We start from the raw sequence: 22,784 nt of genomic DNA on the forward strand, positions 1-22,784 counted from the left end.
CTCTTTTATGAGCTCAACATTTATTACTTTTGTAAATATAATTTTTGGTTTAAATGCCAACCCTATTTTTCAAATAATTTCTGTGACTCCTCCTGTTTTCAACTCGGTCCATCACACAGGTCCAAGCCAGCTAAGATCAGCAAGAACCCTGTTATCATGGTTCCGAAAAGGTAGATACTCGTCCTGTCCTAGATCGACCGTCCCGCCAGGCACATGACCCTCCAGTTCCTCCACCTGTCCATCATGTATCTGGCAGGGAATGTCCCTCCAGGATAGTCGGGCTCCCCCAACCTCAGGCTTCTCGTTGAGAAGAGGGTGTCAATTGGATTCAGGACCAGTTGATCAAATCATAATTATCAAACTACTTGTTAGCCAGTTTAGAGTATCTGAAAATGAGGGACTGTGTATAAAAATGTCTGTAATTCCTAAACAGTTACTGGAAGTTTTTTGTAAAGATTACAATTTCTCACACGCTGTGTTCATCTGTCTTCAGACCACAGCTCTCTGTGCTTCTTCTACCTCTGATGTTGTTCAGTCACATTTAACTTCAAGTTGGTATTAAATGCAGTGAAATGTGTTTTCAAACAGCAGACAGTGTAGAAGCATGCAGGCATTATCTGATGAGCTGACATGTTTAAGATGAAGAATAAAATCTTCAGGTTCGGCTTTTTTCCAGCTCAGCAGTCAGACTGAAGCAGATCAGTGATGCTGACTGAGAGGCCTGTTCACCAAAATCATCCTGCAGGTCAGCTTTTTATGTTAATGAGAACATTACACTCACAAACTCATGATCATGTGACCATGATCTTAAAGCTAATCCAGCAGGTTCGAGTAATTATTAATGAATCAGAGCTCAAATTATTACTTTAAAAACATCAGGACACCTGCTAACAAATGAGAGAATATGGACCAATCAGCTCGCTGAATTCTGATCTTAATAAAGTGACTTCCAGCTGCTTCCTGTTACAACAGGTCACCACAGCGTGCAGCTCCTGACACGACAACAAAGGGATTCATGTCTCTGTTTAATCAAACACAACTTAATGACAGGACTGGCTGAATAAATGTTTAACTGTGAACAAACGCTGTGTCAGAGTGAGATTTTAGAATTGACATTTGTACTTAGAAACATAATCATATATGCTTAGAGTCTACAATTGTTTGCATACTGATAGAAGGTCTCATCCTTAGTAAGACTCTGTGTGCTATGAGATGGGAGGACGTTCACTCCTTTTTCCAGAGTGTTCTGGCATACCTCACATACATCCGAGGGTCATGAGAGAGGTTGTATCTTCTGTTTCTGATATATGGTACGGCAGACACATCTGTATCTGTTTGAGTATAAGAGCCTTTTCTTTAGGTGGACCGCTGTTTTGCCCCTGCAGTGGATCGTCTCTTTCTTCCAGCAAAGGGTTTTACTTAGATAAAGCTAACACACTGGCAGCACGAGTGCTCAGGAAGCAAATGAAAATGAAGCTGTAAATGTGTAAATGACACGTGTGAGTTAGTAAAACTACATCCCCTCACACAGAGGATAAAACAGCTGCTCTCATATGTGTGATAAACATTTGCTGTGTTTTATGAAGCAACAGAAAAATCCAGGAAAGTAAACAAAATTAAAATTATACTTTTTTAATAAAAGCATAAAAATCAACACAATAAAAAGTCCATTAACATCAACATCAGGAGTCACTGAGAAAATAAACTTAATATTAGATCAAACATAAAGAATATAAAGAAGCTGAAAGGAAAAAGTAAAAAGTTGAACATTTTAATGTCCAATAAAATATAATCACATTTCTATGTTAAAGATAAATCAGTTTTAAAATGAGATCTTATCAGGCAGCAAACAGTAAATAAGAGGGTTTTTACGTGTTGTTTGTCTTTGTCGACTGAGTTCAGATCTTTATCATCTCAGTTCAAACTGGTCTCGACCTTTTCTTTGTTCTTCTTTGTGATCACATGAACGTTCAGTGAAGGAGTTTCTCTCCTTGCTCTATTTTAGCCATGAGCTCTGCTTTTGATTTCATCTCCATCAGAGACTGAACTCGTCTCTTCCAGCCTGGTTTGCCCTCAGATTTCTCTCCTTCCATAAGCATGTCGATGTACTCTGGAGTGGACAGAGGGTTTGGCTTCAGTGCTATCTCTTTGAGTCTGTTCAGACACTTGGCAGATCTCTCCATCAGTTTCATCACCTCAGCATGCAAACAGTCATACTCAGCCTTCAGTTTGTCAATCACTTTCTGAACAGTCATCTTCTCTCCTGTGGCTCTCTCATACTTTTCTTTCAGCTCCTTTAGTGTTCTTTTCTCTCTAATGTCCTTATAGTACCATCTGTACTTCTGATTAAAGTGTACATTCCAAATACATTTGCCTGGACACTGAGTACAGTATCCATCTGGTCCCATTGCTGTGCACTTTCTTTTATCTGCATCCTTTCGTATGGGACAGGGATAGTGACAGGTGACATGACACTGCTGACAGTTGGTGCTGTAGTTTCCAGTCCCAGAAATGTCCTCCTGAACAGGCTTTTTGACAGTAACTTCAAATTCAAAGTTCTCATGTCTCTTTATCTCTGCTTCATGTTCTTTAAATGTCTCAATTGTCTCTTTTATCTCCTCAAGCTTGCGTAACCCAAGTTTAACCTGTTCCTGCAGATTCTCAACTGAAATCTCGAGCTGCTTTCTTTCTCTGAGGACTTCCTTTATGAGTGTCAAACTTTCTGTTGTTTTAATAGAAACTTGATTATCCGGCCCGACACCTGCTGAGGTCACTGCTCTGCATCTGAACACATACTCTGTGTTTGGCTTCAGATCTCTCACTGTGACTTCTTCAGCCTTTGCTTCTGTCTTCTGCTGCCATCCATCCTCTCCACTGACACAGTACTCAACAGAGTAGGAGGTGATGTTCTCTGCTCCAAATCTGGGTGGAGAAATCTTCAGTGTCACACTGTTGTGGTTTATGTCAGCTGCTGTCACAGTTTCAGGCTTTGAAGGAGGCTCAAAGTTCTCACTGACAGCAAATCCACCTTCATAAAGGTGGATGCTGGAACCTTCCTGTGTCTCATTAGTTAACCCCACTGTCAGGAACTTCATGTTCTTGTTCTCCTCGTTGGCCTCTGCAAAATCACTGAAGAGTTTTGCTTTCCTCCTCATTTCAGCCATTACTTCTTTTGAGGCGTACCATTGTTCCTTCTCTACATCATGAGTGTGAGGATCTTGAAGGTCTGGGTTGGTTTTTCCTTTTAAGTATCTTGATAAAGCTGAGAGGTACGGTTCATCCTTTCCCAGAGAGGTGAAAACAAAACACACAACATGCTCTGCACTCAGACTTTCCTTGTACAGATCATTTTGAGACGAGATGATTTTGGTGTTTTTCATCATCCTGGTAAAAGACATTAAAGTGTAGATTTCTCTCTCTTTACAATCCATCCACTCGTTCAGGCTTTTGCTGCTGAAAGGTGAAGAATGTCTCTTCTTCAGGATCTCTGCAAGCTCAGCTTCCTCTTCTCCTCCTCCTCGGATTGATGGAAGCTTCTTGGCCAAAGTTTGTTGGAATTCCAGCTTGAACTCAGAGCACATTTCTTTGAAACTTTTAAGCTTTTTACCAATCTGTGGGAACTGCTGTGCAGAGCTGGTTCCCAGTACATCATTGGACCTCATTTCCAGCTCACTGAAGTCCTCCAGGACTGTCTGTGCTTCTTGAACTAATCTTGTACTGATCTGACGGACGAGTTTAGCAGCAGAAGAATCTAAAGCTGTCAGTGGCAGCAGCCAGACCTTCACTGGTACAGCTTTGTCTCCCAGTAATCCTGGCAGGCTTTGGTAGACTGTTATTGCATCGTGAAAGGTTATTGGTGGTTTTGGAAGACAGAAGTCTCCATAAAATTTACAGGAGAATTTATGAACACTTTCTTTGTCCTTGTCTTCCATCTTCAGGGAACCTTCACCCTCTACAGAAAGTAAGGGAATCTTCTTGATGATCACCTTCAAGTTGCCCTGAACATCTTGATGATTTTCCTGTTCAGAAACTTCACGGTCAAACACAAAGAAAGCTTGTGCTCCATAAAGAATAGCTGTGACTACATGTGTTGCTAAGCCTTGATCAAAAACATATGGATGCTTCACGTTTCCTCTTCCAAGATGATTCATGGACAGCTCCTGGATCTTTGTGGTTGCCTTGTACTTCAGTGTTACTCTGGCCTGATTTCTGGAAGATTTACTATCATTCAGATATTTGGCAGATCCATCAACCTGAACCAGTCCACCCAGGAAACTTGCCTTCAGTGAAGCATCAACATTTAGAGCTGAAGATTTGTCTGAAATTGATTCAGATGCAACAATTTCAAAATCATTAGAGGCCTGCGGTCTTTCTCCAACATCTTTCATCAGGTCATCACGATCCCACAGAGTCATTCCTGCAAAAGAAGAAGCAACAAAAGTACTACCAGGACTCCATCAATTAAATCACACTCTAAAATAAATGTTAAAAAATGATTTTAAAAAATGTGAATTTTAAAATAAATACACAGAGCGGTGTGTTTCTATGAGCAAACTTGTCAAACTTTTGCTGTTGATTTCATGATTTTCCTTGTTTTGTTTTTTCATCTCTTTTTGTGATATTCACCAAAATGAAATCAAAATAGTAAATGAAGCACAAATCTTTTGTTTGTCTGGATGAACCAGATTAACTGAGTTCTTTCAGATGAAGAGTTCAGGCTCTGCATCTGAGTTTTCAGTATTTAAGATAATGACAGTAATAATATCAAAAATGGCAGCTTGGATTTTCGTGAGGGAAACGTTCTAATAACTAATTTAGTGACGCCACTGTCAAAAGACTGCATGTCACTGATCAGCCAATCAGTGACATGCAGTTGGTACAAAAAAAGTATCTGGTACCAGGTATTACCAGCTAATGATGAAATCGTAAAGACTGAGTCGACTCAAGCCAACCTGAGTAGCTCCAAATGGAAAAGCGCTCTAAGAGTTGGAGCGGGTTTCCAGGTGTTGCATCATGGCTGCCAACTTGTTTTAATAGTGACTGACTTTACTCATGAGGATCAGGGAAGATGTTCTTATCTTTATGTTATCTTTAGGCCCTGTCAGTTGCACATTGATTACAGCAGTTAGTTAGAGCTTGTTTTTGTTGTTGTTGTTTTTTCTTTTACAAAAAGGCATAAATAGAAGTCAGAAGCAGGAATAATAAAACCTTGGCTGTTTCCAGAGGACTTCAAACACTAATCTGCTAGAATCCAACAACTTCGAGCAAGCAGCAGGTTTTAATTCTGTTTGAAGGCTCAGTTTGAACCTTCTTTGAGAATTGTAAAAATAAAAATTAGCAGGACAAAGGAACAGTCCGGATCACTTTAACACAACTGGGTGCAGTTAAAACCACGAGGCAACCTGTGGAGCTGAAACTTGGAAATGTTAAACACTACAGTTCCTCTGGGTGCCACAAGGCTCCAAAAGGGAGTTAGTCCCAACAGACAGTGACGGTTCTAGCCTGTTTGGCGCCCTGGGCGAAGACTCCCTCTGGCGCGCCAGTTGGTTGTTTAGGGAGAAGGGGAAGTTTTTAGGAGTGACACCCACAACGGAAAGCGGGTATCACTATGTGAGACATTAGTGATGTTTAGCGTGTTTGGAGGCTGTAGTTAGTGTGTTGTGTAGTTATTGTTTTGTATTGTGTGTCAGTTATACTGCTGAATTTCATATTTGCTCTAAAAAAGCCGTCAAAGGCAGATTCCAGTGTAAACGCTGTTCCCACATGGAAAACTGGACTGATGCACCTCCTGCTGTCAGACCTGCAGGTTTAGGCCTGTGCTGTTCTCCTCTGTCTTATACTGAACACAAACTACATTTTTTGGACTGGCACAAATAATTTGTGTGCCTTCTCCTTTATGCAGCACAGCTGATTGTTCTGTAAATAGATTTAAATGGTTATATAAAAAACGCCTGAGGTCTTGGCTGCACTTTTTAGGTAAATAGTACCATATAACTTTGTTGTTTGCAAAACTGGTGCATAATTTTTTAGAAATGTACAATTTCTATTTGCATTTCAAGCTATGAAAATGATTCGTTAAACATGTTTGTGGGTTTTACAGTAAAAAATATAACTTTTTTTTACTCGGATTTTGAATTTCCTGTCTGAGTTTAGATCAACTGTGCTAATATAGTATACTAAAATGAAAAAATAACTCAAATTTCAGATATTTGAGGTTGTGCTGAAAACAATGATACCAAACAAGGCAAGAAAAACATATTTTAAAGGTGAAATATAGAGGTAAAATTAAAAGTAGTCAAAAACAGCCAATTATACCATGGACCCCAGAGGGTTAACATAGAACTTTTGTCGGAACCATACTGAATTTCACCAGAGAAACACACACACACATATGAAGAGAGAGAGAGTATGCATTGTATTGTAACGATGGTTAAGTGTTATTGTACAGTGACATGTTGGTTATATCTGCACACTGTTGTTGTTCCTTTAAGATTCATGTTTGGTTGTGCTGCAGGAAGTAGGGAGGGTGGTGTAGAGGAAGGGGAGGGGGGACCTGGTTGTTCGGTGTTATGTGTGTGTGCCAGGCTGAAGAGAGGTGTAGCACGAGGGCGCTCTCCCCTGAGTTAGCAACCCGCTTGCTTATGTGCCTAATAAACGGACAAACTGAGACCCAACCGTCTGGTTCTTGTGAATGTTACATTGGTGTCAGAAGTGAAGAAAGAAAAAAGAACCCCAGAACGCCCGACACCCTGTTGCTGGCGACGCTTGCCGTTACGAGACGAGGATGTTGCCGGGCAGGATTAAGAAGGAGACGGAGGAGAGGGAGGTTCGTCCGCGCGCGCCCGCTCATGGAGTGAGGGAAACGGCGCTGCGGCTGTCTGCCGAGGCTGGATTTTCTCCAGGTTTGACTAGGCTTGGGAACTGTTCGCACAGCGGCCGCGATTCCGGCGGGAAGGAGTCGACCTCGCTTGGCGCGCCGTCACGTGATGTAAACAAACATGGCGGCGCCCAGCAAGCTGCAGCGAATATAAAAACGCCTAAGTTCAGCGGCAAGACGCCATGGGAAGTGTTTATCGCACAGTTCGAGCTGTTAGCTGTTGCAGCTGGCTGGTCTGAGGAACATAAAGCTCTCCAATTGGCTTTGTGCCGTGTGAGGATGCAGCTGCATGCCTGCTGCTGCTGACCGAGGAGCAGAGGGGAGATTATAATGCTCTGGTCGGAGCACTTCAGAGGCGCTTCGGGCAGTATAACCAACCAGTGCTGCTGAGGTCGGAGTTCCACAACAGACGCAGATTGCCAGGTGAGCCCCTCCGCATTTTGGCCCATGAAGTCGAGTGCCTTTGCCGGAGGGCGTATGACAGCATGCCACCATCAGTGCAGGCGGAGTTAGCTCGGGACCAGTTCCTGCAGGCCCTGAGCCCTAAAGAGCTCCGTATGCAAACTCAGCTTGCTCAGCCGGCCACACTCAGTGCAGCCCTGGAGCTAGCGTTGGAGAGGGAGATGCTTGCAGGATCCTCTGGGGGCGCTGATGACGCACACGTGGTGAGGGCTGTGTCAGCACCTGTGGAACAGATGGAGATGCCAGCGGGCCTGTGCAGTTGGACAAGTCGGACACCTCATCAGGCAGTGCCCCAAGCTTGCAGCGGTTCAGGGAAACGCCCACGGGCCCGTGTAGGTGGAAGTACACGGGCCTGGGAGAACGACATCCCCACACCACCTCCACCCGGTGCGGCCATCGCTGTGGGCTGGACCCAGGTTGACGGCTTTTGCCATGTTCCAGTGACGATTGCGGGGGTGTCCTGTACGGCCCTGCTGGACACGGGGTCCAATGCAACGCTGGTCCGACCCGATGTTGTCCCAACCGGAGCTGCTGTGCAACCGACTAATGTGCAACTTAAGACTGTGACCGGTGATCTGGCCCCAATGAGAGGGAGGGGAGTGTTCCAGTTCAAGGTGGGGGACCTCGGTGTGTCTTATGCTGCCTGGGTGGCTGACGTGAAGGACGCCTGCATCCTTGGGCTGGATTTTTTACGAGCCATTGGTGGTGTACTGGACTTAGGCAAAGGATTCCTCGTACTCCCTGATGGGAAGAAGGTGCCGCTTATTCCTCCCCCGGTCTGCACAGCATCTGCCGCGGCGTCCACCTCCACCGCAGAGACCCCTACAGACCCGCCAGCAGAACAGCAGGCGGAGGAGGAGGAGAGGCTCTCAGCAGTGAGGAGTATCTGGTCAAAGAACTGTGAGGGGCTGACTCCACAGCAGGAAGAGAGTCTATGGCAGGTACTAAAAGAGTTTAGTGACATTTTTGCCCTGAAAGAAAGTGGTGTTGGCTTGACACACTTGGTAGAGCACATCATTGAGACCGGGGATGCCCAGCCTATTAAAGTGCGCCCCCGCCGCCTGCCCCTGGCTCATCAGGAGGCTGCGGACAGAGAGTTGTGTGAAATGATGAAGGCGGGCATCATAGAGCCATCTGATAGCCCGTGGGCCTCCGCGGTGGTGATGGTGCCTAAGAAAAAAAGTCCTAGGATGCGTTTCTGTGTGGACTACAGACCACTCAACAAAGTGACGAAGAAGTACTCTTACCCCCTTCCCAGGATTGATGAGTCTCTCGACTTAGTAGCCGGGTCCTCCTGGTTCTCCACCCTGGACCTGCGGAGTGGCTACTGGCAGGTGCCACTGTCCCCGGAATCCAGACCGAAGACAGCCTTCTGCACTAACAGGGGACTATGGCAGTTCAAAGTCCTGAGCTTTGGTCTTTGCAACGCTTCTGCGACCTTCGAGAGGCTTATGGACAGTGTGCTGGCTGGCGTCCCACGGCAATGGTGTCTGGTTTACCTGGATGATCTTCTAGTACACGGGAGCTCCTTTGATGCTGCCCTGGATGCCCTGAGACAAGTGTTGGAGAGGGTGGCGGCTGCAGGCCTGAAGCTGCATCCCGACAAGTGCCACTTCATGAGGAGGGAGGTGGAGTTTCTGGGCCACAAGCTGGGTCGTGAGGGCATCAGCACTTTGGAGGAAAAAATTCACACCATTACCGGGTGGCCCACACCAGCAGACCAGAAACAGCTCAAAAGCTTCCTAGGACTGGCGTCTTATTACAGGAGGTTTGTGAAGGGCTTTTCCTCCATAACCGCACCACTCTTCCACCTGCTGCAGAAGGACCGTGACTTCATCTGGACACAGGACTGTCAGCAGGCGTTCGACACCCTCCGCAGATCGCTGACAGAGTCCCCAGTCCTTGCCCCCCCTGACCCCACCCTGCCTTTTGTCCTGGACACTGACGCAAGTAATGTGGGGCTGGGAGCGGTGTTGTCGCAGGTTGGGCCGAAAGGGGAGAAGGTGGTGGCGTACTTCAGCCGGGTCCTGAACAGGAGTGAGCGGCGCTACTGTGTCACACGACGAGAGCTGTTGGCTGTGGTGGCGGGGGTGAGACACTTTAAGTACTACCTGTGCGGCACAGCATTTGTTATCAGAACTGATCATGCTGCCCTTCAGTGGCTGATGTCTTTCAGGGAGCCAGAGGGACAGGTGGCTCGCTGGCTGGAGGAGCTCCAAGCCTTCAATTTCACTGTGGAGCACAGAGCAGGGACGCACCATTCTAACGCAGACGCCCTCTCTTGCCGCCCATGTGCTGCAGCTGGCTGCCGTTACTGTGAGAAGCGAGAGGAAATAAAGCGGGAACTCACGACAATAGACGGAGCAGCACAGCTCGCCTGCAGGGCTCTTCTGGTGGTGGATGCAGCGGAGTGGAGGGCATGGCAGGAACAAGACACGGACCTGCTGCCGGTCCTGCAGTGGCTGGAGAAGGGGGAGCAACCCCTTTGGGATGAGGTCACTGGGTTTTCCATCTGTACCAGGGGGCTATGGGCCAAGTTTGCAGCTCTCAGGCTGAAGGAGGGGGTGTTGGAGTGTACCTGGAAGGATCCTGCCACGGGGGAGGAGAGGTGGCAGGTTGTGGTGCCAAGGTCGCTGAGGTCAGCTGTGCTGTAAGCCTGCCATGGGAGCACTGGCTCCGGCCACTTTGGGGTCTCCAAGACTCTCCGCCGCCTCCGCCAGGGCTATTACTGGGGTCAACAGTGGAGGGATGTGGAGGACTTTTGCCGCAGCTGTGATGCATGTTCCTCACACAAAGGGCCACAGGACCAGTCCCGGGCTCAGCTTCAGCAGCAACCAGCAGGAGCCCCAATGGAGCGAGTAGCTGTGGACGTCATGGGCCCATTTCCTCGCACAGACAGAGGAAACCGCTATGTTCTTGTGGCCATGGACTATTTTACCAAGTGGCCGGAAGCATACGCCGTCCCAGATCAGGAGGCTGAGACTGTCGCTGATGTATTAGTGGAGGGGATGTTCAGCCGCTTTGGAACAGCAGAGATCCTCCACAGTGACCAGGGGCGTAACTTTGAGTCCAAGGTTTTTGCTGCCATGTGCGAACGCCTTGGGATTAAGAAGACCCGCACCACCCCACTTCACCCCCAAAGCGATGGGCTGGTGGAAAGGTTTAACAGGACGCTGGCCCAGCAGCTAGCCATCCTTACCTCAGAACACCAACGGGACTGGGATTACCATCTTCCCCTTACCCTCATGGCCTACAGGTCGGCAGTGCAGGACTCCACCCAATGTACGCCTGCCCTGCTCATGTTAGGGAGAGAGCTGAGAACTCCTGCAGAGTTGGCTTTTGGGAAGCCCCCGGACGCGCCAGAGGCACCACCGGGCCGGGACTACGCAAGGAAGCTGCAGGACCGGCTGGATTCTGCACATTCCTACGCCCGAGAGCAGCTGGCGAAGGCAGGCCTGCGCCAAAAGAGGAATTACGACATCACCACTAAGGGGAGGCACTTCCGTGCTGGGGAGCTGGTGTGGGTCTACAGCCCAAAGAGGAGGAAGGGACGGTGTCCTAAACTGGATAGCAGCTGGGTGGGGCCTTGCAGCGTCCTAGAGCGAGTGGGGGAAGTTGTTTACAGGGTGCAGTTGCCTCCTAGGGGGAGGATAGTAGCGCTGCACAGAGACCGGATGGCCCCCTACAGAGGGCAGTCCCTCCCCTCCTTTCCAGAGGGACGTGTACAGAGCGTCCATGACCCTGCTCAGAGGGGCCCCCGACCGGGGCTGCGTTCCCCTCCCTCGGACTCTTCACCCCAAAGCCCCGAAGCTCCGCGTCCACCTCAGGGGCTCAGGAGGTCAAGGAGGGAACGTAGGCTACCACCCCGCCTCAGAGACTGTGTCGTTCCCTCGGGGACGAGGAACTTATTGCTGGGGGGGCAGTGTAACGATGGTTAAGTGTTATTCTACAGTGACATGTTGGTTATCTCTGCACGCTGTTGTTGTTCCTTTAAGATTCATGTTTGGTTGTGCTGCAGGAAGTAGGGAGGGTGGTGTAGAGGAAGGGGAGGGGGGACCTGGTTGTTCGGTGTTATGTGTGTGTGCCAGGCTGAAGAGAGGTGTAGCACGAGGGCGCTCTCCCCTGAGTTAGCAACCCGCTTGCTTATGTGCCTAATAAACGGACAAACTGAGACCCAACCGTCTGGTTCTTGTGAATGTTACAGTATGCAAACAGCTACCAGACAGCCATCATAACTCGTCACACAATGAGAACAGGACAAATCAACAACTGACAATGACTAATTAATATTAAAATCTGTAACATAATGTATTGTTTGGAGCTTAGTCTGTTACTGTTGCTATTTTTACCATATCTTCTTGGAGCAACTGTAACTCACATAATTTGCTTAGGGATTAATAAAGTATTCTGATTCTGATTGTTTCAGGATGAGCTGCCATTATCCAATCACACATCTGCTTACCTGCATCTTTTGCTCGTTTCTCCTCCTCTTCTTTTCTCTTTTTTCTAAACTGAGCACCTGATGGCTTTGAACCCAGGATTCAAATCATTAATCCATAATGAGCTTGGATTTACAACAGTATGAATGAAATGTGCTCTATTTGGAAGCAGCAGGGCCCCCTCCCCTTTCCACGGGTTGTGTGTGAGACTTTAAATCATCAAACTATAAATTATACATTTTAAATTGTTATTGATCCCTTTACCCCGAGTCCTAAAGTGTATATTTATTTTCTTACTCTTCTTATATATATTGTTTGTTTACTTGCACTGCTGTAACTGGAGCCTCGTCGTCTCGTCTCTCTATCTACTGGACTGTAGCGGAGATGACAATAAAGTTTACTTTGACTTCAGCAGCGAGCAGGCGCACCGAGGAAAAACAAACTATAAGTCTGTATCATAATGTCTGGTGTTTTCGTGTTTGTTGGTTTGTTATTACTTTGTTTTATTGGTTATTAGTATTGTATTGTAGATCAGCTTGTTAGTGTCGGTAATCGTGGTTGTAGGTATTGTCCGTAGTAAAAGTAGCCACGGGTGAATTATTTTATAACACGTATCTGATACTGGAGTTAGGGGCGTGGCTACTTTTACTGGCAGAAAGGCTGGAGTGATGGGAACCTGTTTGGGCTCACATCTGCTGCTTCAGCTGATGGTCTTTATGGTCTACAGTGACCCCTTGTGGACATTGTTAAATACCTCTGTGTTGAGTAGATGATGTGTTGTGATTGTTTCTTAGTTACTTTTGACTCTACTGATTACAGAATTGCCTGTTTCTGTTTCCAGAAAACCATGCTCATAGTCACATATACCGTATCTTCTACAACTGTAAGTTCACGTATGGCTGCACTGCATTTGGATTAAGCCTGGCAAGCTCTGATGTAACCAATTCTTCTGTGGAACTTAAAGAAAATTAACTCAAGTCCTGGACTGCTGCCGTCATCAACAGAAGACTTAGGCCAGACTTATATATATATTATTCTACAGTCGACTGGCTTTAAAAAACGAAAGTTTGTGATGCATAAAGAATTTTTACATGTGAATTCTTACCAGTGACGAGCGAGTCACTGCGACAGTCGTACAGCATCCCGACGCTGAAAGGCCGACCGAGCGCTGCCACCTCCATCTCACCTGATGTACCGTCCATTCTTCAGTCTAACCTGGAAAACACAGAAAAATTTTGAGGATGTTTTTCTGGTTCTTCTGCTGTCCAGCTGTTTGTTTTTATACCCATTACTATAACTGACAACATCTGGAATAGTTCCACCTGGCACCTCCTGGGTGAGACAGTGACAGTGTAGTAGGTTGTAAAATGCTGCACGTTCAGTTTTACGGAAACAAACTGTTTCTGTTTATGACTGTCAATAACACCTCTTATATATTTACATACTTGTGGTGTAATCTGTTTGAGTATAACCTGTTTTATTGTGAAAGGGGGTTCTGAAACAGGAAGTAGACAATAAAGGTCGGAGTTTGAGTGCTCTACAAGGTGTCGCTTGAATCCTTGCCTAAAACCACGACTTGGTGTCAGAAGTGGGATTGCAGTAAGAGCCTTGTCATCGGGGAGTGACAGCAAGCGGCTTTGGGAGCGGTAAAGAGTTTTTCCTCCAGACGATAAGATGTCGGACGAAGAAGCGGGAGCTAGCGCAACAGCTACACAGCCTCGCACGTCACCGCCCCACCAGCAAGCTAACGGCAGCTATAATGCTAACGCCAACTTACCCCCGAATGCCACATTCACCATCCAGCCTCCCGAGCTGTTTGATTTCTCAAAGCCACAGCAATGGGAAAAGTGGATAAGGAGGTTTGAAAGATTTCGACTTGCAAGCAACCTGCACCTTAGCTCAGAGGCTAACCAGGTGAACACACTCATCTACTGCATGGGGGATGAAGCAGATGATATCCTCCGAGGGCAACCTTTATCGGACATACTGCTTTGTACTGCTGCCTTTGTAAGAGACACTTTGGATACGTACTTTGTTCCCAGGAAAAACATTATCTATGAGAGAGCCCGCTTTAATCAAAGAACACAGCAAGCTAATGAGACTGTTGACTCGTTTGTCACCGCACTTTATGCTTTAGCTGAAAACTGTAGTTATGGTGCACTGCACGATGAGTTAATAAGAGATCGCCTCGTCGTGGGTCTGAGGGACATCAGCTTAGCGGAGAGACTTCAAATCGACAGAGATTTGACATTGGAGAAAGCGGTTAATCAGGCCCGGCAGTCTGAAGTCATCAAAAAACAACAGACAGACATCAGAGGGGAAAATAAGATGGAAATAGATGCTGTGACAGCGAAGCACAGGGAACAAAGGCATTCAACATTCAAACCCCGAAGAGAACGTAAATGCACAACAAAGGACAAAACACCAAATGGGAGATCATGCTACAGGTGTGGGAAAACCTCTGCGCATGGTAAAGGACAATGCCCAGCAAAAGATGCAACATGCCACTCATGTGGTAAAAGAGGACACTTCAGTAAAGTGTGTAAATCTGTTAAATCTGTGCATGTGACAGAAACAGAGAAAAGTGATGATACACCCGTGTTTCTTGGTTCTGTAGACGCAGGTTCAGATCCTTGGTATGCAGACCTTACTATCAGAAACCACAAAGTTAGATTTAAGATGGACACAGGAGCTGACGTCTCTGTTATCCCAGCCCAGATGTATTACTGCATAAACCAAAATGAGACAGAGTTATGTAAACCAGATAGACCATTGTTTGGTCCAGGTGGTACTCCACTTGATGTGTTGGGTATGAGCAGAGAAACAATTTGCAAAGGTGAACAGGAAATACAGGAAAATGTCTACATTATCAAAGATTTGCACATAGCACTGTTAAGCAGGCCAACAAGTGTCAAGCTGAACCTTGTGTGTAGAGCTGACAGTATTGACATGAATGTGTTGAATGAGAACTACCCAAAGCTGTGTCAGGGATTAGGTTTAATGCAACAACCTTATACGATTAAGTTGAAACCCAATGCTGTGCCTTCTTCCCTGGCCGCACCAAGACGGGTCCCCATCCCTTTGTTAGGAAAGGTGAAACGGGAACTGGAAAGAATGGAGTCCATGGGAGTAATCAGCAGAGTTGAAGAACCAACAGAATGGTGTGCAGGTATGGTCCCAGTGCCAACAAAAAACGACTCTGTGCGTATTTGTGTTGACCTCACCCACCTCAATGAAGCAGTGTGCAGAGAAAAGTACATCCTGCCTTCGGTTGAACAGACACTTGGATCCCTGGCGGGAGCAAAAGTCTTCAGTAAGTTAGATGCAAACAGAGGCTTCTGGCAGGTTCCATTGTCACCAGAGTCAGCACACTACACAACATTCATTACACCCTTTGGGCGCTTCCACTTTAACAGACTTCCCTTTGGAATAGCGTCAGCCCCAGAACATTTTCAGCGTAGAATGTCAGTGATCCTTAATGGGCTGCCAGGTGTGGTTTGTCACATGGATGACATCCTCATTTGGGGACAGGATCAGCAGGAGCACAACGCCAGGCTGCACATAGTGCTCAATAAACTCCAAGAGGCCGGTGTCACGCTAAACCTGGAGAAATGTGACCTTAGCAAACAGGAAGTGAAGTTCCTCGGACACGTTTTGTCTGCGGAGGGAGTACAGCCAGACCCAGACAAAATTAGAGCGATCACAGCAATGAAAGAGCCGTCAAACGCCAGTGAAGTGCGCAGCTTTCTCGGGATGCTTAACCAATTAGGCAAATTCATCCCAGGACTGGCCGAAAAAGACAAGCCCCTAAGAGACCTGCTCTCGAAGAAAAATCAGTGGGTTTGGAGCTGCGCACAGCAAAAAGCGTTCAATCAGCTGAAAGGCGATCTGACGTCAACTCCCATTCTTGCACTCTATGACCCAAACAAAGAGTTAAAACTGTCTGCAGATGCTTCCTGCAACCCTTAATGCCAAGCCAACTCCCTGAGAGACCATGGCAAAAAGTTGGAGCAGACCTTTTTACGTTTAACAACAGCAACTATGTGCTTCTGGTGGACTACTACTCTAAATTTGTGGAAATAGCCAAACTTACTCCCACAAGATCGGAGGATGTTATAGTGCATCTAAAATCAATCTTTTCCAGACATGGGATTCCAGAGTTTCTCTACAGTGACAATGGACCTCAGTTTTCAAGCCAACAGTTCAAAGACTTTGGAGCAGCTTATGGGTTCAGACATGTAACAAGCAGTCCAAGATTTGCACAAAGCAATGGTGAGGCTGAGTGTCATGTCCAAACTGTGAAAAGTCTGCTAAAGAAAACAAAAGATCTATATCTTGCACTTCTAGCTTACAGAGCAACCCCATTGGCTAATGGATATAGCCCTGCGCAACTACTAATGGGACGAAGACTGTGCACGTCAGTTCCCCAGCTTCCTTCTTTGCTCAATCCCAGCCTGCCCAACAAGGCTACAGTGTTGACAAAAGTGAGAGAGAGAGTGATGAAGGACAGTGTTGCGTACAACAGGAGACATCGTGTGACAGAACTTCCTCCACTCTCACCGGGACAACCAGTGTGGATTACAGACACTAGGCGTGAAGGGACTGTCATCTCCTCTCACTCCACACCCCGCTCATACATTGTCGAGACCCCTTCAGGAGCCATCAGGAGAAATAGGCATCACCTCCAGCCATTGCCAGATGCCACACCAAAGTTACAAACCCCAATTACGCCTCTCAGTCCAACAGAGAACGCCCTGCCTGCTTCAAACCTATCGGCGACTACAACTCTGACTCCTAAGACAGAAGACCCAGGTCCTGTCAGAACTAGGGCTGGCAGGGTTGTCAAAAAACCACAAAGACTGGACTTGTGAAAATAAACAAAACAAAAAAGAAAAACATGGGTTTAAAAGTAAAGGAAAAAAGGTTGAAGAGAAAGAAAAGTTTCTATGAAAGGTTCTAAGAAAAAAAAAGAGAGTACAGTTTTCATATATGCTGTAAATGTTCTTGTAAGTTTGATGTTTTCAGCGAAAGGAGGATGTGGTGTAATCTGTTTGAGTATAACCTGTTTTATTGTGAAAGGGGGTTCTGAAACAGGAAGTAGACAATAAAGGTCGGAGTTTGAGTGCTCTACAAGGTGTCGCTTGAATCCTTGCCTAAAACCACGACAATATTAAGATAAAACCTTATTACATCAGTAGATGGTGATCCTGCACAGCTGTGGATCCACTGGAAAGCAAACAGCTGCAGGTTCAGGCATTAAAACTCTTTATTGATCCACATCTACTGCAAAGCTTCATTTGAAATGCTTCTAAACACATTTTGTATAGTTTTTCTTCACGAGTATCGTACGTTGGCAGTAGGTCATTTCCAGAAAACTGTTAATCTAAATATTTTTTAATGAAATCGAGTTTATTTTATATAGCACGAAATCACAACAACAGTTACTTCAAAGTGCTTTACATTGTACAGTAAAGACCAGAATAATACAGAGAAAACCCAACAATCAGACCCTCTGGTGTATAAACTATTGCTGTCAGCGTTGATCTCGTCAAAATGACGTTAACCCCATAACCGCATTAACGCGGCAAATATCCGTAAGCAAGTTGACGTGGATCGCCCCATGCGTAGGGCTGCATGGTGCTCACGCGTTTACGAGCTACCGGAGATTTGCCGCGTTAATGTGGTTATGGGGTTAACGTCATTTTGACGAGATCAACGCTGACAGCACTGGTCACTTCATTGTCATTAGTATTTAAACAAATAAAAACCTATATAATAAAAACAAATATATAATGTGCATATCTTTTCAACACTGATGCGAACATATCATACACAATAATATAACAATAGTCCAGTAAATGTAATCAAAGGAGAGTGTGAGTCACTCTCGCTCACACTGCTCCTCTCATTGGTGAGAAGACAGAAAGCTGAAGCTTCAGTGGTCTAAGTCAGTGATCCCATCTGCCGGTGGATCACTGACTTCCTGACGGACAGGAAGCAGCATGTGAGGATGGGAAAGAATGTCTCGGACTCCCGGACCATCAGCTCCCCTCAGGGCTGTGTTCTTTCTCCTCTGCTCTTCTCCCTGTACACCAACTGCTGCACCTCCACCCACCAGTCTGTCAAGCTAATCAAGTTTGCAGATGACACCACCGTTATTGGGCTCATCTCTGACGGGGACGAGTCTGCCTACAGGAGGGAGGTTGAACGTCTGGTGTCCTGGTGCAGCCACAACAACCTGGTGCTGAATGCCCAGAAGACAGTGGAGATTATTGTGGACTTCAGGAAGCACACAGCCCCACTCCCCCCCATCATCCTGACTGACACCCCCATCACCTCTGTGGACTCATTCCGCTTCCTGGGTACCACCATCACCCAGGACCTGAAGTGGGAGCCCACCATCACCTCCGTCATCAAGAAAGCCCAGCAGAGGATGTACTTCCTGAGGCAGCTGAAGAAATTCAACCTGCCAACACGGACGATGATGCAGTTCTACACCGCAATCATCGAGTCCATCCTCACCTCCTCCATCACCGTGTGGTATGCTGGAGCCACTATCAGGGACAAACAGAGACTGCAGCGTGTTGTGCGCTCTGCTGAGAAGGTGATTGGCTGCAGACTCCCATCTCTTTGCACTGAAGCACCGCAGCAAATTCCTAATGTTGTAAACCTCAACATCTGGCAATAAACCCATTCTGATTCTGATTCTGATTCTGATTCTCTGCAGGACCTATACACCTCCAGGACATTGCGGCGTGCAGCTCGGATCTCAGCTGACCCTTCTCACCCTGGACACAGTCTGTTTGACCTGCTCCCCTCAGGCAGGAGGCTCCGGTCCATTCGCACCAGAACCTCTCGCCATAAGAACAGTTTCTTCCCCTCTGCTGTCGGACTCATGAACAATAACCGTATGACTGTTCCCGCCACTAACACATGACCCTACGCTGTGTTCACTGCATCATTCCATGTTTGGCACTGATCACCACCTGCACTCATGTATATATCATGTATATATCTATCTACTTAGCACTTTTAATTCTTATTCTTATTTTTTTCTCATGTCTATTTAAGCGTAATTTATGACACTATGTTTGCACTGAAGCACCGCAGCAATTTCCTAATGTTGTAAACCTGCTCAACATTTGGCAATAAAACCCTTTCTGATTCTGATTCTTCTAAACCACAAGGTTGCCAACTGACTGGTTCTTATACAGCACTTTGTATTCTGAGCACTGAAAGTGCTTTGCACAACTTCTCTCATTCACCTGCTCGCACAAGCACTTTTTTTCTATGCAAGTATTTTCTATCTAACATTCATACTCCAGTGGATGCATTGGAGAGCAACTTGATGTTGCCCAAGAATATTTGGCATGCAGACCTGCGGATTAGTCGGTGACCTCCTGAGTTACAGCCACACCGAGATTGAGAGAGACAGTATTTGAAACTGTAAGAATGACAACAGGCAGTTTAAGCTACAGCGTCTCTACAGCTGATGGACATTTCTTTTATAAAACAGCAGCTCGGAGTTCATTTGGCTGATATAGTTTTGTGGTACGAACGTAATATGCAAATTATATTAAAAAAATGTCTGAACAGGAAATAACCTGAAAATGCCTTGTGACTCACAACAAAAATATTAAAAAAAAATCTTAGCAATGAGGAATCAGGAAGATCTAAAACAAACAAAACAAGTCAAACCACATACTCACAGCAGAATGAAGTCCCTGACAGGAACACACTCCACCAGCTATTGTTCCTTTGGGAAGGTCAGGAAGAACTCTGATTTCTCAGAAATAGTCTGAGCTTTATGCTGCAGCTTTAACCAGGAGGGAAAACCAGAGAAAAGAAATTTACAAACAGAGCAGCTGGTTTCACACTCAGGACCTTCCACATGTTAGAAAACATGGACGTGCACTAACAACGATGGACACAAATAAATCTGTGAGAGCAAGTTGAGGTTATTCATGTTACTAAGACTGTATTTAAGGAACACCAATTAAATTATATGTGTGAAGTATTTACTTATAAAGTATTGTTGAATTAGTTCTTAAATATATTTCAGTTCTTACTATGTTTCAACTGCTTCAGAAAATGATTCATATAAAATTTCACCTATTGAGCTTCTCTCGGCCCTTTGAGGTGGAAACATTTTAAAGTAACATTATTGCATGGGCTGCATGTGTATCCTGTTGGTTCGTAACAATTCTGAAATTGAACGTCTGCGATATCGTTCCACCACCGTGACTCCCACAGAGCTGTTAATGACCAGTTACAGAAGCTTCTCTGGTGAAACCTGCAGATTTAGTTCCTCCAAAAACAAAACTGGAAATATTCAGAACAATAAATTTGATGCAGTCTGGTCTCTGGTAAAAACAGTTTCTTCAATGACAACATATTTAACATAAAAACAAAACGAACATAAAACAAACCTGATGGAACTCAAACTTGAATCAAAAGCCAGCATAAAAAGTGAGTTTTAAACGCGATTTGAAACGCTGTATAGACTCTTAAGTACAAATATTGAGTGGCAGATGTTCCAGAGTCTAGGCGCTGCAGCTGTGAAGGCCCCATCTCCTTTATTGGGCTGTACTAAGATCTCAGTGCTCTATTGCAGTTATATGTGTTGAGGAATTTGCTTAAGTAACTGCTCGCCATATCATTTAAAACTTTGAAAGTAAGTAAAAGCATCTTAAAATCAATACAATATTTTACAGGGAGCCAGTGTAAATTTGCTAAAACTGGAGTGATGAGTTCAGACTTTCTAACACCTGTTGGAAGACATGCAGCAGCATTTTGGGCGAAGTGCAAGTGATGGAGAGATGAGTGTTAAAGACCAAAGTAGAGAGAATTGCAGTAGTCCAGTCTAGAGGTGATGAAGTCATAAATGTTTTACTAGGTCTTTAGGAGGAAGATGAGGCTTCGCTTTGGCAATTTCACATAACTGATACAAACTGATTTCGACAACTGTGGACACTTGTTTCTCTAATTTGAAGATCTATCTAAAAACACTGAGATTTCTTACAGTGTGGAAGTGATGACAAGCAAGAGGACCGAGCATATCAGTTAACTTATCCAAAGGGGCATCACTTCCACAAACAATAACTTCAGTCTTATTTTCGTTTAGGGTGAGAAAGGTCTGTTAACTGTCTACATGATGTTAAAGACTGGTTAAGCAAAGGCTGCAGTGGGACAGAGACATCCATCAGTAGTACAAGGTCTTAAATGGTCGATTGCTTCCTTTAAGACTGAAAAATTCCCAGGCTCAAACTGCAGAAAAACAGCAGAGAACTTAGAAGGCAGATCAAGGTCTAACTCTGCCTGTGAATGTGAGACCTTAAAGATGAGATTTTGATAAATGGAAAATGGACTGGTTCTTTTATAGCACTTTTCTACTCTATCATGTGCACTCAAAGCGCTTTACAGAACTCGTACAGTCATCCAATCACTCCCATTTGCACAAGCACTTTTTCCTCAGCTGTTAGCTAGTGCTTCTTAACTAACATTCACACACACATTCATGCTCTGATGGATGCATCGGTAGGCAACTTGGGTTAGTAGTAGTTAGTTAGTAACAGCTGACTCTGTTGTGTTTTCAGTGGCCATGAGTACCATTCACAGAAGGTTCAATTCAATTTTATTTATATAGCGTCAAATCACAACAACAGTCACGTGACTGTTGTTGTGATTTGACAAAGTGAGATTATTTGAAAAAGCTGATGAAGGTAAATGATTTTTAGCAAGAAAATTAAAGGTTTCAACTGTTTTCTGTTATAAGAAAAAAAATACTGACTTGATATGAATACTGATTAAGCGTTTATTCAAAAGATAACTACAGTCAGAAAGCAAATAAAATATGTAACCACAGTACTCACTGCACACAGGAGTTGGTCTCTCAGGTTGTTCTGCCTCTGACGTCTCTGTAAGGAACAAACTTTGCCCACCTTTGGCTTTTATAGGACATACAGAGAGGAGGGACTGATTTCTCAGGAATGTGTGACCTGCTTCCTCTGTAAACAGGGAGAACCACAAGTCACACTTGTTATACAGGATTTACAAAAAGGAAAGAAAAAGACTTTTGAGAACAGCTTAAGCACCCACACTGTGTTATGGCAGTTTAAATTTATTCATGCTTAGTTCATACATATACATGTCTCATTCTTGAAACTTTCTCATACTCTTTTCAATTTAAAGTTCAGTTTTATATGAATATACACACATGTATTTGCTGTTTTAGACTTGTAACTTTAACTTTTTAATTTTGAACTAGGGAAGATTTATTTGTAATCCTGAGCTGCTGCAACACTTGAATTTTAGCCTGTAGGTGTGAATAGACTGTGGAGTCCTGGACCAATGAGCTCGTCTATGTTCTGCCATCTGTTTTTGCAAGAGGTTGTTTGTACACTACATTACTCTGTGTCAGGGGACCAGTGTTCCAAATTAACTGGTGATGTTCACACAGATGTGTCACAGACTTTTCAGGAGCCCTACTGACTGATCTGTGACATTTGTGAGGTTGATTTAAACACGGTCTGCATTCTTCTTTCTCTTGACCAATAAAATATTAAGAACTTTCTGGAGTTTACCCGGTGATATCCCCATGTTGTGGAATGTTTTTATGGCATATATACCTGTATACACTGGACATATACTCATATACTATGCAATTATATATATTCGTATACACTATATACACCTACACCGGAGTGTTTATATAATGGAACCACTGTGATACGCATCTAACCTAAATCTTCAAATCACAAGACCCATATATTTAGGTCAAATATTATTTACAAATATATTAATAAAGTCTGTGCCACTTGTTGTATGAGCACCTGTTCATCAGTACTGTTTGAAATGTAGTTGTTAGGGTCAATAAGTAACCTCTGATCATGTTATGGCCACGGTGACAAGTCCAAGCATAGGGTTAAATAAACCTGACCCTGCTGAAGATGCACCTGGGAGCCTCTCTGCCCGTCTTTGCTGCCAAAACGTTGTAAACAACCCGT

The 22,784-nt window shown here is 45.0% G+C and overlaps 2 protein-coding genes across 6 annotated transcripts in view; both read right to left on the bottom strand.

Moving 5' to 3' along the window:
• Positions 1–1,955: 1,955 nt before the first annotated feature.
• Positions 1,956–21,785, bottom strand: LOC146647397 (cytolytic toxin-alpha-like). Of its 5 annotated transcripts, none has more exons than XM_085388842.1 (5): positions 21,651–21,774; positions 15,007–15,069; positions 14,789–14,883; positions 12,884–12,993; positions 1,956–4,417 (listed from the first exon to the last, which is right to left on the bottom strand). In XM_085388842.1, the coding sequence occupies exons 4-5, from the start codon at positions 12,978–12,980 to the stop codon at positions 1,971–1,973; spliced, it is 2,544 nt and encodes an 847-aa protein (XP_085244968.1). In that variant the 5' UTR covers positions 12,981–12,993; positions 14,789–14,883; positions 15,007–15,069; positions 21,651–21,774; the 3' UTR covers positions 1,956–1,970. The 5 variants fall into 5 exon arrangements, with proteins under 5 accessions (XP_085244968.1, XP_085244966.1, XP_085244969.1 ...); XM_085388840.1 differs by lacking the exon at positions 14,789–14,883 and adding an exon at positions 19,488–19,594 and having other exon boundaries at positions 21,651–21,681; XM_085388843.1 differs by lacking the exon at positions 14,789–14,883.
• LOC146647398 (uncharacterized) overlaps positions 2,214–22,784 on the bottom strand; it is a 65,399-nt gene continuing 44,828 nt past the window's right edge. Inside the window, exon 4 of the mRNA XM_085388815.1 lies at positions 2,214–2,291. The gene's annotated coding sequence lies outside the window, so the exon portion shown is untranslated. The remainder of the gene's footprint in view (positions 2,292–22,784) is intronic.

This window comes from Rhamphochromis longiceps, linkage group LG18 (genome assembly GCF_057381845.1).
Source record: "Rhamphochromis longiceps isolate RC_006_pf linkage group LG18, R_longiceps_female_GT1.1, whole genome shotgun sequence".
Taxonomy (NCBI): Eukaryota; Metazoa; Chordata; class Actinopteri; order Cichliformes; family Cichlidae; genus Rhamphochromis; species Rhamphochromis longiceps.

Coding starts and splice junctions, on each gene's coding strand:
- LOC146647397 (XM_085388838.1), bottom strand. CDS start 12,980: ATGGACGGTACATCAGGTGAGATGGAGGTGGCAGCGCTCGGTCGGCCT. Junction 4,418..12,883: donor CAGTGACTCGCTCGTCACTG/GTAAGAATTCAC, acceptor CTTCTTTTGCAG/GAATGACTCTGTGGGATCGT.